Source organism: Saimiri boliviensis, chromosome 17 (genome assembly GCF_048565385.1).
Source record: "Saimiri boliviensis isolate mSaiBol1 chromosome 17, mSaiBol1.pri, whole genome shotgun sequence".
NCBI classification, from domain to species: Eukaryota; Metazoa; Chordata; class Mammalia; order Primates; family Cebidae; genus Saimiri; species Saimiri boliviensis.
In genome coordinates this window covers 65,471,523-65,484,023 of record NC_133465.1, presented here as the reverse complement: position 1 = coordinate 65,484,023, position 12,501 = coordinate 65,471,523, and the positions used below count along the sequence as shown (strand labels likewise).

At 56.1% G+C, this 12,501-nt stretch overlaps 1 protein-coding gene and 1 pseudogene across 2 annotated transcripts in view; one reads left to right on the top strand and one right to left on the bottom strand.

Moving 5' to 3' along the window:
• Position 1: 1 nt before the first annotated feature.
• Positions 2-12,501, bottom strand: part of UNK (unk zinc finger) — a 40,713-nt gene continuing 28,213 nt past the window's right edge. Inside the window, exons 7-16 of one of the 2 annotated variants that reach the window (XM_003931724.4) lie at positions 11,132-11,216; positions 8,653-8,795; positions 8,045-8,245; positions 7,413-7,478; positions 6,769-6,943; positions 5,811-5,912; positions 5,489-5,677; positions 2,954-3,135; positions 2,242-2,499; positions 2-1,525 (exon numbers count right to left, since the gene is read on the bottom strand). In XM_003931724.4, the coding sequence (XP_003931773.1) occupies positions 1,370-1,525; positions 2,242-2,499; positions 2,954-3,135; positions 5,489-5,677; positions 5,811-5,912; positions 6,769-6,943; positions 7,413-7,478; positions 8,045-8,245; positions 8,653-8,795; positions 11,132-11,216 (1,557 nt within the window). In that variant the 3' untranslated portion in view covers positions 2-1,369. The remainder of the gene's footprint in view (positions 1,526-2,241; positions 2,500-2,953; positions 3,136-5,488; positions 5,678-5,810; positions 5,913-6,768; positions 6,944-7,412; positions 7,479-8,044; positions 8,246-8,652; positions 8,796-11,131; positions 11,217-12,501) is intronic. The other variant, XM_010342412.3, reaches the window with a different exon arrangement.
• LOC101036650 (uncharacterized) lies at positions 3,731-5,493 on the top strand (annotated as a pseudogene).

Here is a 12,501-nt window from a genome sequence, read left to right as displayed (position 1 = left end):
CTGTAAGTTGATATTTTATTTCCAATAGGTTTGGAGCTTTGTTGATTTTTGCATTTTTGTAAAAAAGGAAAAAGTTTTCACTTAATTCATTGAAAGCCCTTTCGTGCTGAGCCCAAGGGGGAGCCTGGGCCACGACCAGATCCTCTCGGCCCTCTTGCCCCTATCCCAGACACCCGGTGCTGGGGGCGCGGCCGCTACCCTCCGCCCGCTCTGCCCTCCCGCCCCTGCTGCATCTCTTTCTGTACAGAACAATTTTTAAAATGGAAGCTAAGACACAATATACACTGGACAGGCACACACACACGCACGCACACAGGCGTCCGCCCAGAACAGGGCGGGCCACCAGCTGCACTCAGAGAGCACCAAGGAATGCATACGGAGCCCCTCCGGGGAGGAGGGCAGGGCCTAAGCCCCCTTGGTCCTCAGTCCACACTCCTCCCCGCCAATTGCCCTGCTAGCTGCCAGAGGGGGGAGCGGGGAGGGATAGCTGGGGGCTGCTGGGGGGGGGGGTCATAGAATGAGTGCCAGCCTGGTAGGTGACCCTGGGGCCAGGGAGGCTCTTGTGGGGAGTCCAGGGGGAGAGGACTGAGGGTAGACCCCAGGCCTCAGGAACCTGAGGGCTGGATTCCTGGGCCTTGCCCCTCCAGGGGCTTCAAGGGCCCAGGTGTCAGAAAGTGGGGCTGGCCACGCAGCACTGGCCTCCAGCCCTTCTTGTTCTCCCTAGGACTCAATACACATTTGGTAAACCTAGGAGCTACACCAGCTGAGACTCTCCCAGCATATGCCCTGGGGCCTCAGAGGCCCTCACAGCTGGGGACTAGGCCTGCCCTAGGGGACCCACATCTTCCACACTCCACCCTTGCCCTGGCAAGGAGGGAGGGGGAGCAGGGCCTGCCCTGAGGGCTTCTCCCTCCCCTGAGTGCCTTCCAGTCCCACCCTTGCCTGCTCAGGCCTCAGGAAGAAGTTAAAAATAGTTAGTTCCTACATTAAAAAAGAGACAGAAACAGATTCTCTGCCAAAAGGCCAGTGGGAGAAGGGATGTTGTCTGTGCGGTGGGAAGGGCAGGGAGTGGGTAGGGGAGGACTGCAAAATAGTTTCTTCTTTTAAAAAGTGCTTGGTAAGTCTTTTAAAGTGTGTGTCTATATCTATGTACAGATATACACACAGACACTGTCCACGCCACCACGCATACCTGCACACATACGGAAATGTATACATATACATAATCATATACATATACACACACACACACACACACACACACACATATATATATATATAATATATATATATATACTCGTATATATATATATACTTTAAAAAGTCCTAGATGAGAAGATGTGAGCCAGGCTGGGCCAGGCCTGCAGGGTCACGACTGGAGGGCGTGGGCCCGGCCGGGCTGGCAGATGGGGCACTCGCTGCCCTCGGCGCAGAGCTCACACAGTGCAGCATGTTGGCACGGCAGCACCGCCCGCTTCTGTTCCTGACACTTAAGGCATTTCACTGACTGCATGTGGAATACGGCCTGTGGGGAAAGGGGCATTGTGGTTACCAGCCATGGGTCTAGCCCCAAGTTGAGCAAAGAGTTCCCTCGATCCTCACTTCAGCCCTCTTAAGATGGGGAAACTGAGGCACCAAGCTCAACAGTGTGCTCCCAGAACCCTACTGGCAGGTGAGAGAGCAGGCTGAGTCCACCTCTGCATGGGGCATGGCCAGCCTCTGACAACACCCATCCCTCACAGAGGTCTGCCCAGTCTCATTTGACCTTGTAATCCCCAAATGGGGAAAATGAGGCCCAGAAAGGGCTGGGACATGCCCAAGGCCACACCTCAGGGTCTGGCTGCCAGAGAACAAAGGAAAGAAAGCTCTTCCCACCATGCCATGCTGGCACCTGGGACCCAGCAGGAGACCTGGGAGGCAGGGCAGCCCTGGGGTCCTGGGCCTCTCTGGAAGGTCCGCTGCTCCATGGATGACTTACTTGGGGCCCAGCCATTTGAGCGCAGCTTGGTCAGGGCCGCCCTCGGGGTGTGGCACTGGTGCCTCTCACCCCTAGCCTCCTCACCTTCCCCGCTGCACTCTCCTTACTCACTCCCAGCAGGCTGCCCTTTTGAGTGCTGGCCCAGTGCTAGACAGAGGCCCTCAGGAGGGTGGCCATCCCTGGAGCAGCCTGGACCAGGTCAGAGTCCAAGGGCTGGCTGAGGCCACTGTACACCCCACCCAGGGTTCCCCAACCTGGCTGACCTTGTCCACTTGCTCCAGGTGGGCCCGCAGCTGCTTCTGGAGGGAGTAGAGGGTGGAGAGTGAGAGTGCCTCCAGGTCGGAGAAGGCGGGCAGGGCCTGCGGCTCGGGCCCTGTGTGTAGCCGCTCCAGCTCCTCCTGGAGCTTCTTCACCTGCACCTCCAGGGCGTCCCTCTGTTCCCGGGCCAGCTCACACTCAGCACCGGCTGCGCTGGCCCGCTCACCAGCCTCCTCCGCCTCCTTCTTCCAGGCATCACAAGCCTGTGGGCCCAGCATACAGTCTCATCACAATGGCCCTGCCTAATCCCTGTCCCCAGAGGGCTGGGCCTAGCATGGCAGGGGGAACAGGCTAGAGCTGGGATCCTGGCAAGCACCCATAGGGTAGCCGGCTGCAGGGAGACAGGGGGCCCATTTCAGAACCCAGAACCTTGGACTTGGAACCCTGGAGAGGCAAGGCTACTGGGAAGAGGCAGGTGGTCCTGGGACCAGACTACAAGCAGCTCACAGAGGCAATTCGAAGCCTGCAGTAAGAGTAACCACCCAGGGTCCTGACGGGCAAGGCAAGTCCTCTCAGCAGAGAAAGCGAGCGAACAAAACTGAGTTTCTGCTCTGTTCAAGTCCTGCTCTCCCCCACCCCAGGCCCGCTCTGTGAAGGAAGGTCTTGGGCTGGATGTCGCCCGGCATTGGGGAAGGCCACAGGCGCGGGGCCTGGTACCTGCTTGGCCTGCTTCCAGGACTCCTCCCACTGCTTGATGGTGCTGTTAGCTTCATCCAGCTCTTGCCGAAGCCGGGCCAGCTCAGCAGCCCCTGGCCCTGACAGGAAGGCGGGGGAAGTGCCCGGGGAGAAGCTTCCAGAGGCAAAATGTTCCCAGATGCTGCTGTTCATCCCATTCAGACCTGCCCCAAGGAGGAGAAAGACATCAGCTCTGGAGTGCTTTGGGCCCAGACCCTGGCCAGCCCTGCCTCGGGGGGTTCCAGGAACTGGCTGTCCACTGGATGGGTGTGCAAAGCTCCAGCTAGTGTCAGGCCAGAGAATTTTGCAGGGACAGGAAGGCTGTACGGTGCAGGTGATGTGGGCGGAGTGAGACCTAACCTTAGGTTTCAACTGCTACTTGATGCCATTTAACTTCTGAGGCTCAGCATCCTCCTGTGGGAAACACATTGCTGGCCTCACAGGGTAACTCAGGGGACTCAGGAAGTACTGTACGTGAGAGCAGTCCCAGGCCCCTGGCAGTGGCAATTTATGATTGTGGCTTCACTTTTAGTCTAGGGCCTTTTTGTACCCTGATGTGAGGCCCAGGAAGAGATAAGGGTTTTGGAAAAGACAGACCAGAGCCTCGTCAGATGGCACAGCCGGGGCAGGAAGAGCTCAGGGAGCCTTGGGGCCATCCCACCTGTTTTACAGACGAGGACCCTGGATAAAACGTGTTACCAAGAATCCTACAAATTGTAAGTGGTAGGGTCAGGACACAGAGAGGGCATCTGGTTCCAAAGGCCCATGCTTTCCAGTAAACTACGCTGCACGCACAGCCACCCACCCATCACCAACCCAGCCACCCTCTGCTCACTTGCTCAAAAGATGTTTACTAACATCAGGTCCCCCTGCTGTGGCCCCCCAGGCAGCCCCTGTCTTTCCTGAGAAGGACCCATAAATCCACCTCTGGCCTCACTCTGCCCACGTGTACTTTCTGGTGACATCTTCCTTGCTCCCTTTCCCACTAGTCCAGTCAGGATGTTCCAGAACCAGATTTAAGACACTTTGCTCTCTGAGCCCCACAAGCGCACCCACAGAGGAGGGGCATGGTCCTGTGTGGAGACCCTGCGGCAGACACTGTCTGAGCCATCTGCTTTGTCCCTGAGAAAGACCTCAGGGTCACCCCACCCACATGAGACCAACCCTGCAGCACACTCTCCTGACCCGCCCATCTCTCCTCCTCCCTCAGAGAAGCTCTCCCAACTCCGCTGTCCAGGTAGGTCCCTCTGCAATTCCCAGGAGGATCCCAACGGCTGTGCCCCTCTGGTTCCCACACTGGCATGGCTGCTGGGCACAGGGACTGCTGCACTCACACCTGCATCAACACAGCTGTGCTCAACAGTCACATGGTGCAGAAAGGTATGTGTGGCCAGTAAGTGGGGCTAAGTCAAGATGCCACCAGAAGCCGGGCGTGGTGGTGCACACCTGTGGTCCCAGCTACTCAGGAGGCTGAGGTGGGAGGATCACCTGAGCTCCGGAGTTCCAGGCTGCAGTCAGCTATGATCACACCATTGCACTCCAGCCTGGGTAACAAGAGCGAAACTCCGTCTCAAAAAAAAAAAAAAAAAAAGATGCCACCAGAATATGGGGCAAGTCTGGAAAATGCAACACCAGGTACCTGAAGCTGACAGAATCAAAAACAGATAACAGCCTCTTCAAACTGCAAGGTGCTAGGAGAGCCATGTGCTGCTCTGGGATCAGGAATGAGATAAGGGAAGCCACCAAACCCAATCAGAACTCTGAAGGGCTCAGTCCCTGGGTCTGAGCAAAATGCCAGCACTCTCAGGGAGGGAGCTCCTGGTCTCTGAACAGCTGCTGGGGGGAGTGAGAGTTGGGGTGCCACGTGCTTCCCATCCCACCCTCAGGAGCACCCCCTGACATACACATGCACAAGAGGAGATGCACAGCTGGCCCGCAGAGGCACAGCCCCACAGGTCTCCGCACCAAGATTCTTCTAGCCACTAAACCTTGAAGTGCCCTCAGGAACCCCCAGTCCACACCATTCTAATTCTGCGTTGGGCAAACAGCCTTCTGGGCCAGCCCTGGGCCTCCCTGGAAGGAAGGGCACCCGGAGGCAGGAGTCAGCCTGTCCAGCTTCTCCCTTGGTGCCCATGAAACTGGCTCATGTGAGCCAGCCTCTCGGAGCCTGGAGTGACTGGGCAGAAGAGAACATGCTGTGAGAGACCAGGCCTGGCCCTGGCAGCTCTGAGCCCCCCTGCTCTCACTCACACTGGTCTTGTGTCCTGCACTTCAGACCCATTATTCCATTCAACCCTCACAATAATCACAGGAGGCAGAGGCTGTCATTTCACAGCAGAGTAAAGTAAGGCAGAGAGGCTCAATCACTTGTGCAGGGTCTGACTCTGCCTCCTCGCCCAAGGCCTCGGCCCTAACCACCAGCCTGGCTGATGTGCCGCAGACAGGGTGGCCAGAGACACCTCCTAAAGGCTCAGGTTCCTGCCCTGGGGCTTCTCAGTGAGCTACTCCCCCTCTTACCCAAAGATCCATGTGATGCTGAGGTCCCCAAAAATGTGTTTTCCGACTGGCTCAGGTGGCCCTGGGGCTGCTGCAGGAAATGCGAGGAGAGGCTGACGGGAGGGGACGGGGATGCTGAGTGGAAGGAGGCAGAGCTGCCCAGGGAGCCGGGGATGTTCACGGGCGCAGAGCTCTGTAGCAAGCTGCCGCCTGCAAGACAAGTCCAGGGAGGGTGGGCTGGGTGAGGCCAGCGCAAGCCAGGTGGGCCACATGGAGCAGGGGGCCTGGGCCAGGTGGGAACCTGAGGAGTCCTCCAGGCTGCCCTGCTCACCCCGCCCCGTACCAATGGTGATGCTTCCTGGGTGGGGCACCGTGCTGTTATCGAAAGTCTTCTCCAGGGCAGCCACACCAAACTCATTCAGGTCCAGGTCATCCAAAGCAGACTCTAGGGACAGAAAGAGGAGGATGTGACCTCCTAAGGGCCCGTCTGACCCTGACCACCTCATCTCCTACCCACACTGCATCTTCACGCCCATGCCGCACTGGGCCCATGCTCTCCCAAGCCCTGCACCCTTCCTTCAGCTGCTTCCTGTGGCAACCCTGACTCCTGACCCCGCGTGCCGGTGATGTCCAACCCAAATGTCTCTCCTTCCTGAATCCTTCTTTGACACTTCCAGGAGGAATCATGTTCCCCTCCAGGGTCCCTGCCTCGGACAGTGGTCTTGCCCCTGATGTTACAGCTCGAGGGTCTCAGCCCTGGGCTCAGTGGGGGTGGGCAGGTCTCTGGGCACTCAGTGGCTGGCGTAGAGCAGGTGCTTGACAAATGTCCACTGCATGGGAAATTTCCCTCTAGAGGGCAGGTGCAGCATGTTGTCATCTGTCTCCCCAGAGCCTACCACAGGACCTGGCACAAAGTGGGCACCTAGAAATGAGTACTGAAAGAAATGAGCACTGACTTCTAACACCAGAAATTCTGAGAACGTCGTGCTGGCTGTTCACTGCACAGGAATACCAGTGAGATGAATGGCGGCTGAATGACTTGTCTTGGAGTGAGACTCTCCTCACCCAGGGGAAAGGCGCCTCTTTCTAATTTGAGTGAAGGAGTTCTAAGGGCCAGTCTTGGCCCTACAACTTGGGGTCCTTCACCCTTTAGCTCAAAGGACCTGGAGTGCCCACCCTCTGATTTTCCCAAGACAGATGTCTAAAGGGACTGGTGTGCCTATTTGAGTCTCGCTTCAGAGACTGGGGTATCCCTCACCTCAGACCCAGTCCTGGGCTTGCAAACAGAACGGCCTAGTTACCTATGACGGACTCTACCGTGTCGCTGGTGGGGTAGAAGGGGAGAGCATTTGCATTCATGCCAGGGATGCTGCTGGTGCCCACTGGGCTAGGGGGGGTAGCTGCCAGGCTGGAGGTGATGCTAGAAGAGATGCTTGAGGTCAAGGGGCTGCCTGCAGGGAGAATGCCCAGCATGTCCTGCAACGAGAGAGGGAAAAGGAGAGGCAATGGAATGCCTGCATATGGAGGCCAGGAGAGGCTGGAGAGGGGCTGGGGGCAAGGGAAATGGCCCATGCCAGCTCTAGTCTGGGTGCCCCCGTGCCCACATGGGCCCCGCCCACCCGACACCTTGTTGAGAGGCTGGAGTCGGAGGTGCAGAGGTTGCCAGGCCCACTCACCCCTACAGTCCTGTAGCAGGGAAGAGAAAAGCGAGTACAGGGCCTGGCACTGTGCAGAAGCTCCAGAAACACTTTCTTGACTGAGTCTAGGAGGTGAGGGGCTCCAGGGCCTGACCCGCTACCCTCTCTGGATTTGTGGCTCGGACCCCACTTTCATCCTGTCCTCAGCTTTCAGGGAAAGCGGTGCCTCCCACTCCCCGAAGCCTCCTGGGGTTCTGGGCCAGTCCTGTCCACAGCAGAGGGGAGGAAGGGGGCTGAGAGCTCTATACCTGTTTGGGCTGAAGCAGAGGCTGCTCTTGACTCCTGGGCTCTAGTGAGTGGGGTTTTAACTTGGCCTGAGAGAGAAAATTCAGGGAGTAGATGAATATGGTGCTAGGGTTCCCTGAGTCCATCTGACCCTAAGGCTGTAGGTACCGGGGGCAGGTGGTGGCAGACATGCAGTGCCCCTTCACATGTGGGCACACCCCTCCTTCTTCCTCCCACCCGCTACTCCCTTCCCCTACCCTAAGCAGGGAGCTGCCCTTCTCCTCCAGATGACTCTAGGCCTCATGTAAGCCCAGAAGGTTTCTCTCTAGGCCCAGTTAGGGACCCCTGTGTCCTGCTTCCCTAGGCCCTGGCTTTCCATGAAGGCAACACGGGGCAGGGGAAGGACTGCTCCCAGGTGGGACCAACTCCTCTCCTAACCAGCACTGCGGCCCTGGGGAGGCTGTGCAGCTTCCCCAGCCTTCCTGTCTTCAGCTGCAAACAGGCTGACACCGCTCCCTCTGCTCAGTCCTGGAGAGGCCGAGGACAGTAGAGTCCTAGCTCCCTGTCATCCTCCCTACAGGTGGACCAGGACACTCCTCCAAGCTTCTCTTGCCCCATGCAGAAGGCTAAGCCCACTGCTGCCTCCCTCCCTTACCTGGCATTTGAAATTTTTCAGGTACTCGGCTCCCACCTGGTCTTCCCTCTCAAAGCCAGGAGCTTTCTTATAGCTGCCAGGGGCCAGGCCAGACTCCCCAGGGAAGACAATGCCCTCCAGGTTTGGGGGCTTCCTGATGGAGCTGGGTGGGGAGCCGCAGAGGTTAGACGGGCTGCCTAGGCTGCTGTTTCTACAGAGGAGCTGTGGAGAAGGAGGGGAAGGAGTGGGCCAGTGGATACGGCACAGGCTGCGTGGCCTGTCCTCCACCCTCCACAGAGGCGAGTCTTCAGCAAGGGGCACTTTCATCTGCCAATGAGCAGCAATGACCACTAGGGGACTCCGAACCTCATAAGGGGAAGTGGGATGACATCAGGCTTTGTCCCTTCCACCGGACCTACAGGCTGATCAACACAGGCTCTGGAGACCACCCTCCCTCACCCCCCGGCCTGGGCTTTTGATGAAGAATGCCGGGATGGAAAAGAGAGAACCTCCTGGCCCAAGGTCAAATACCAGGGTGATCTCCCCAGGCCCAGGCTGAAAGGGTGTAGGAGGCAGGCGTTGGCTCTATCAGGCATGGTGCCCACCCACTCCCCAGGATGGGCACGTACGGCACTGAGGTCAGGGGCATGCGGGCTGGAGGGGCTCACAGGCACCGAGTCTCCAGCGGCAGACGGCATGTACAGGACAGGACCCGGCTGGGTGGGGCTGGACACAGCTGAGGAAGGCTGCAGGTCGTCACTTAGGGGTGGCTCTGCAAGAGTCAGGGGCAGGGGTCAGCAAGCCTAAGCCAGCTCTGTCCCTCCAAAAATGCTCCTGGGTCCCTTCCAAAGGAGACCACCACAAACCCCACTGCACATAAACGAAAGGTTCCTACATCATCTCTAGTAACTTTGTGTCTGTGCGCTTACTGTGTACCGGGCACTGTGCCAGCACTTTGCAGTAATTGTGAATCTTCATGGTGACCGGAAAATATCAGTAATATGGTCTCCATTTTATAAATAAGAAAACTGAGATGCAGAGTAAAACCACCAAGGTGACAGAGCTAAAAAACAGAAGAGCCAGGACTTGAACGCTTATCTACGCAACTCCAAAGCCTGAATCACTTCCTTACGCTGTATGAACCAGGTGGTCCCAATGCCCAGGGCTGGGCATCAAGAATATGCTTCTCCCTCCCAGGGCCCTCGATTTATTTTCCATTCTAATCTCAGAGATAGGGCCTGAGCCTGGAAAGAGGTTAAGGAGACCCAGGGCAGTATCCTGGGGTAGAAAAAGGTGTTAACAGGTGTGCAAGCTAGAACTCTTGTCTCCAAGACTGGTGGCGGCCACAGTATCATGCTGAGGGTCCAGATCAATGCTGTCCCATGAGGCAACCGAAGGCCACATGTGGCTACTGAGTACCTGAAACAGGCTAGTCTGAATGGAAATATGCCATAGCATTAAAATCCGTATCAGGTCTCCCAGACTTAGTACAAAAAAAGGTAAAATGTTTAGATGATATATATTTTTTGAGACTGAGTTTTGCTCATTGCCCAGGCTGGAGTACCATGGCCTGATCTTGGCTCACTGCAACCTCCACTTCCTGGGTTCAAGCCACTCTCCTGCCTCAGCCTCCCAAGTAGCTGGGATTACAGGAATGCACCACCATGCCAGGCTAATTTTTGTATTTTTAGTAAAGACGGGATTTATCCATGTTGGTCAGGCTAGGCTCAAACTCCCGACCTCAGGTAATCCACCCACCTCGGCCTCCCAAAGTGTTGGGATTATAGGCGTGAGCCACTGTGCCTGGCTGTTTTGATAACTTTTTATACTGATCATTGAAATGATAACCTTTTATATTGGGCTTTTTTTTTTTTTTTTTTTTGAGACGGAGTTTCGCTCTTGTTACCCAGGCTGGAGTGCAATGGCGCGATCTCGGCTCACCGCAACCTCCGCCTCCTGGGTTCAGGCAATTCTCCTGCCTCAGCCTCCTGAGTAGCTGGGATTATAGGCACGCGCCACCATGCCCAGCTAATTTTTTGTATTTTTAGTAGAGACGGGGTTTCACCATGTTGACCAGGTTGGTCTCGATCTCTCGACCTTGTGATCCACCCGCCTCGGCCTCCCAAAGTGCTGGGATTACAGGCTTGAGCCACCGCGCCCGGCCTTTTTTTTTTTTTTTGAGACGGAGTCTTGCACTGTCACCTGGGCTGGAGTACAATGGCACGATCTTGGCTCACTGCAACCTCTGCCTCCCAGGTTCAAGCGATTCTCCTGCCTCAGCCTCCTGAGTAGCTGGGATTACAGGTGTGTGCCACTATGCCCCACTAATTTTTGTATTTTTAGTAGAGACAGGGTGTCACCATGTTGGTCAGGCTGGCCTCAAACTCCTGACCTCATGATTCGCCTGCCTTAGCCTCCCAGCATGCTGGGATTACAGGTGTGAGCAACCACACCTGGCTTTTTGTTTTTTTAAATTTCATTTTTTGAGACAAGAGTCTTGCTCTGTTGCCCAGGCTGGATTACAGTGGCACAATCTCAATTCACTGCAACCTCTATCTCCTGGGTTCAAGTGATTCTCATGTCTCAGCCTCCCGAGTAGCTGGAATTACAGGCGTGTGCCACCATACTCAGCTAATTTTCATATTTTGCTGTATTTGTTAACATGCTTAAAGATTTTAACGTTAAAATGATATATGGGGGTTGCATTATATTCTGACTGGCTAGCTCTGCTCTAGAGGCCTGAGCAGGACTCAGCAGAGAAGACCTCCATGTTCCATCAGTGATGTCTGTCATGGATATACCAAGGGATAGCTGGTGGGATTTGCCAAGTCAGCTGTGGGAGGCACAGCACCTCAACCCTCCCAGGGACCATGAGTGCCCAACCAAGGGGACAGTCCCTGCAGTCTCTGTCTTACTACCTTGGAAGCTCCAGGCTTTCAAGGCCACTTCCAGAAAGGTGGAGAAATGGAGCGGACAAGGCCTGCTGCTGGCAGGCCAGGACTCCTGTGCAGGGCGTACTGCCAGGAGCCATCCCCTGCCTGAGCGTGAGCAGGCCAGGGGAGAGAGGGGTGGAGAGGGCACTGCTCTGGGGCAATGGGAACAGCATACGTTCTACGTGGGCAAAGGCGCAGAAGGGTCCTCGGGGACAGCTGCCCGACTGCTGCATGTCGTTGCACTTGGTGGACTTGTAGATCTGGAGGGCAGAGCAGAGGTGGGTCAGGCTCAGGCCCTGAGGGAAGGCCGAGCAGGCTCCCCTTCCTCCAGCATGGGTGGGCTGACTTAGTCATCTCTTGCCCTGTGCCCCTGGCCCTCCCCTCCCCTCCACTATGTATCTCCCTACCAACTTCTTACTCAAACTCCTGAGGCAGCCCACCACCACCCCCCACTGTCACTGACGCCCTCCCTTCTGGGGTCACAGGTCCCACCAGCCCTCCCGAAGGGATCCCCCAGGGACTCTCCACTCATGGGCGTGGCCAGGGCTGTGCCTCTGAGCATGCACCCTGGGCATTAAGGGAGCCATGATCTCAGGCAGCCACCCTTGTCAACATGCCCCCTGGTTTGTGACCTATACTAAGTAACTTTCCACTCTGCTGTCTGCAGGTACATGAGGTAGTTTCTGTCTGCGTGTCTACCTCAGGGTGTCCTGCTTCCATGGAATACCAAGGGCAGGGACTGCAGGTGTCTCTGTGAACCCCAGACAAGACCTAGGCACACTGTTATAATCCAGGCTACCTCATGGGGCCAGAGGGCAGGGGAACTGTGTCAGGGAGGTTGCTGATAATCTGGGCTCTGATATGAGACAGGACAGCAGGAAGGATGGGAAGGAGCTTGTTTATTTTTTCAATCCCCCTTTTTTTTTTTTTTTTTAGATGGAGTTTCGCTCTTGTTGCCCAGGCTGGAGTGCAATGGTGTGATCTCGGCTCACTGCAACCTCCACTTCCTGGCTTTAAGCAATTCTTATGCCTCAGCCTACTGAGTAGCTGGGATTGTGGGCATGCGCCACCATGTTTGGCTAATTTTGTATTTTTAGTAGAGACAGGGTTTCTCCATGTTGGTCAGGCTGGTCTCAAATTCCCGACCTCAGGTGATCCGCCTACCTCGGCCTCCCAAAGTGCTGGGATTACAGGCGTGAGCCACCTCGCCTGGCCAATCCTTTTTTTTTTTTTTGAGACGGAGTCTTGCTCTGTCACCCAGGTTGGAATGCAGTGGCTCGATCTCGGCTTACTGCAACTTCTGCCTCCTAGGTTCAAGTGATCCTCCCACCTCGGCCGCCTGAGTAGCTGGGATTATAGGCACATGCCACCACATCCAGCTAATTTTTGTCTTTTTAGTAGAGATGGGATTTCACCATGTTGGCCAGGCTGGTCTCAAACTCCTGACCTCAAGTGATCCACCCACCTCAGCCTCCCAGAGTGCTGGGATTACAGGCATGAGCCACTGGGCCCAGCCCTATTTTTTCAATCCTAGTGTCACTGAAT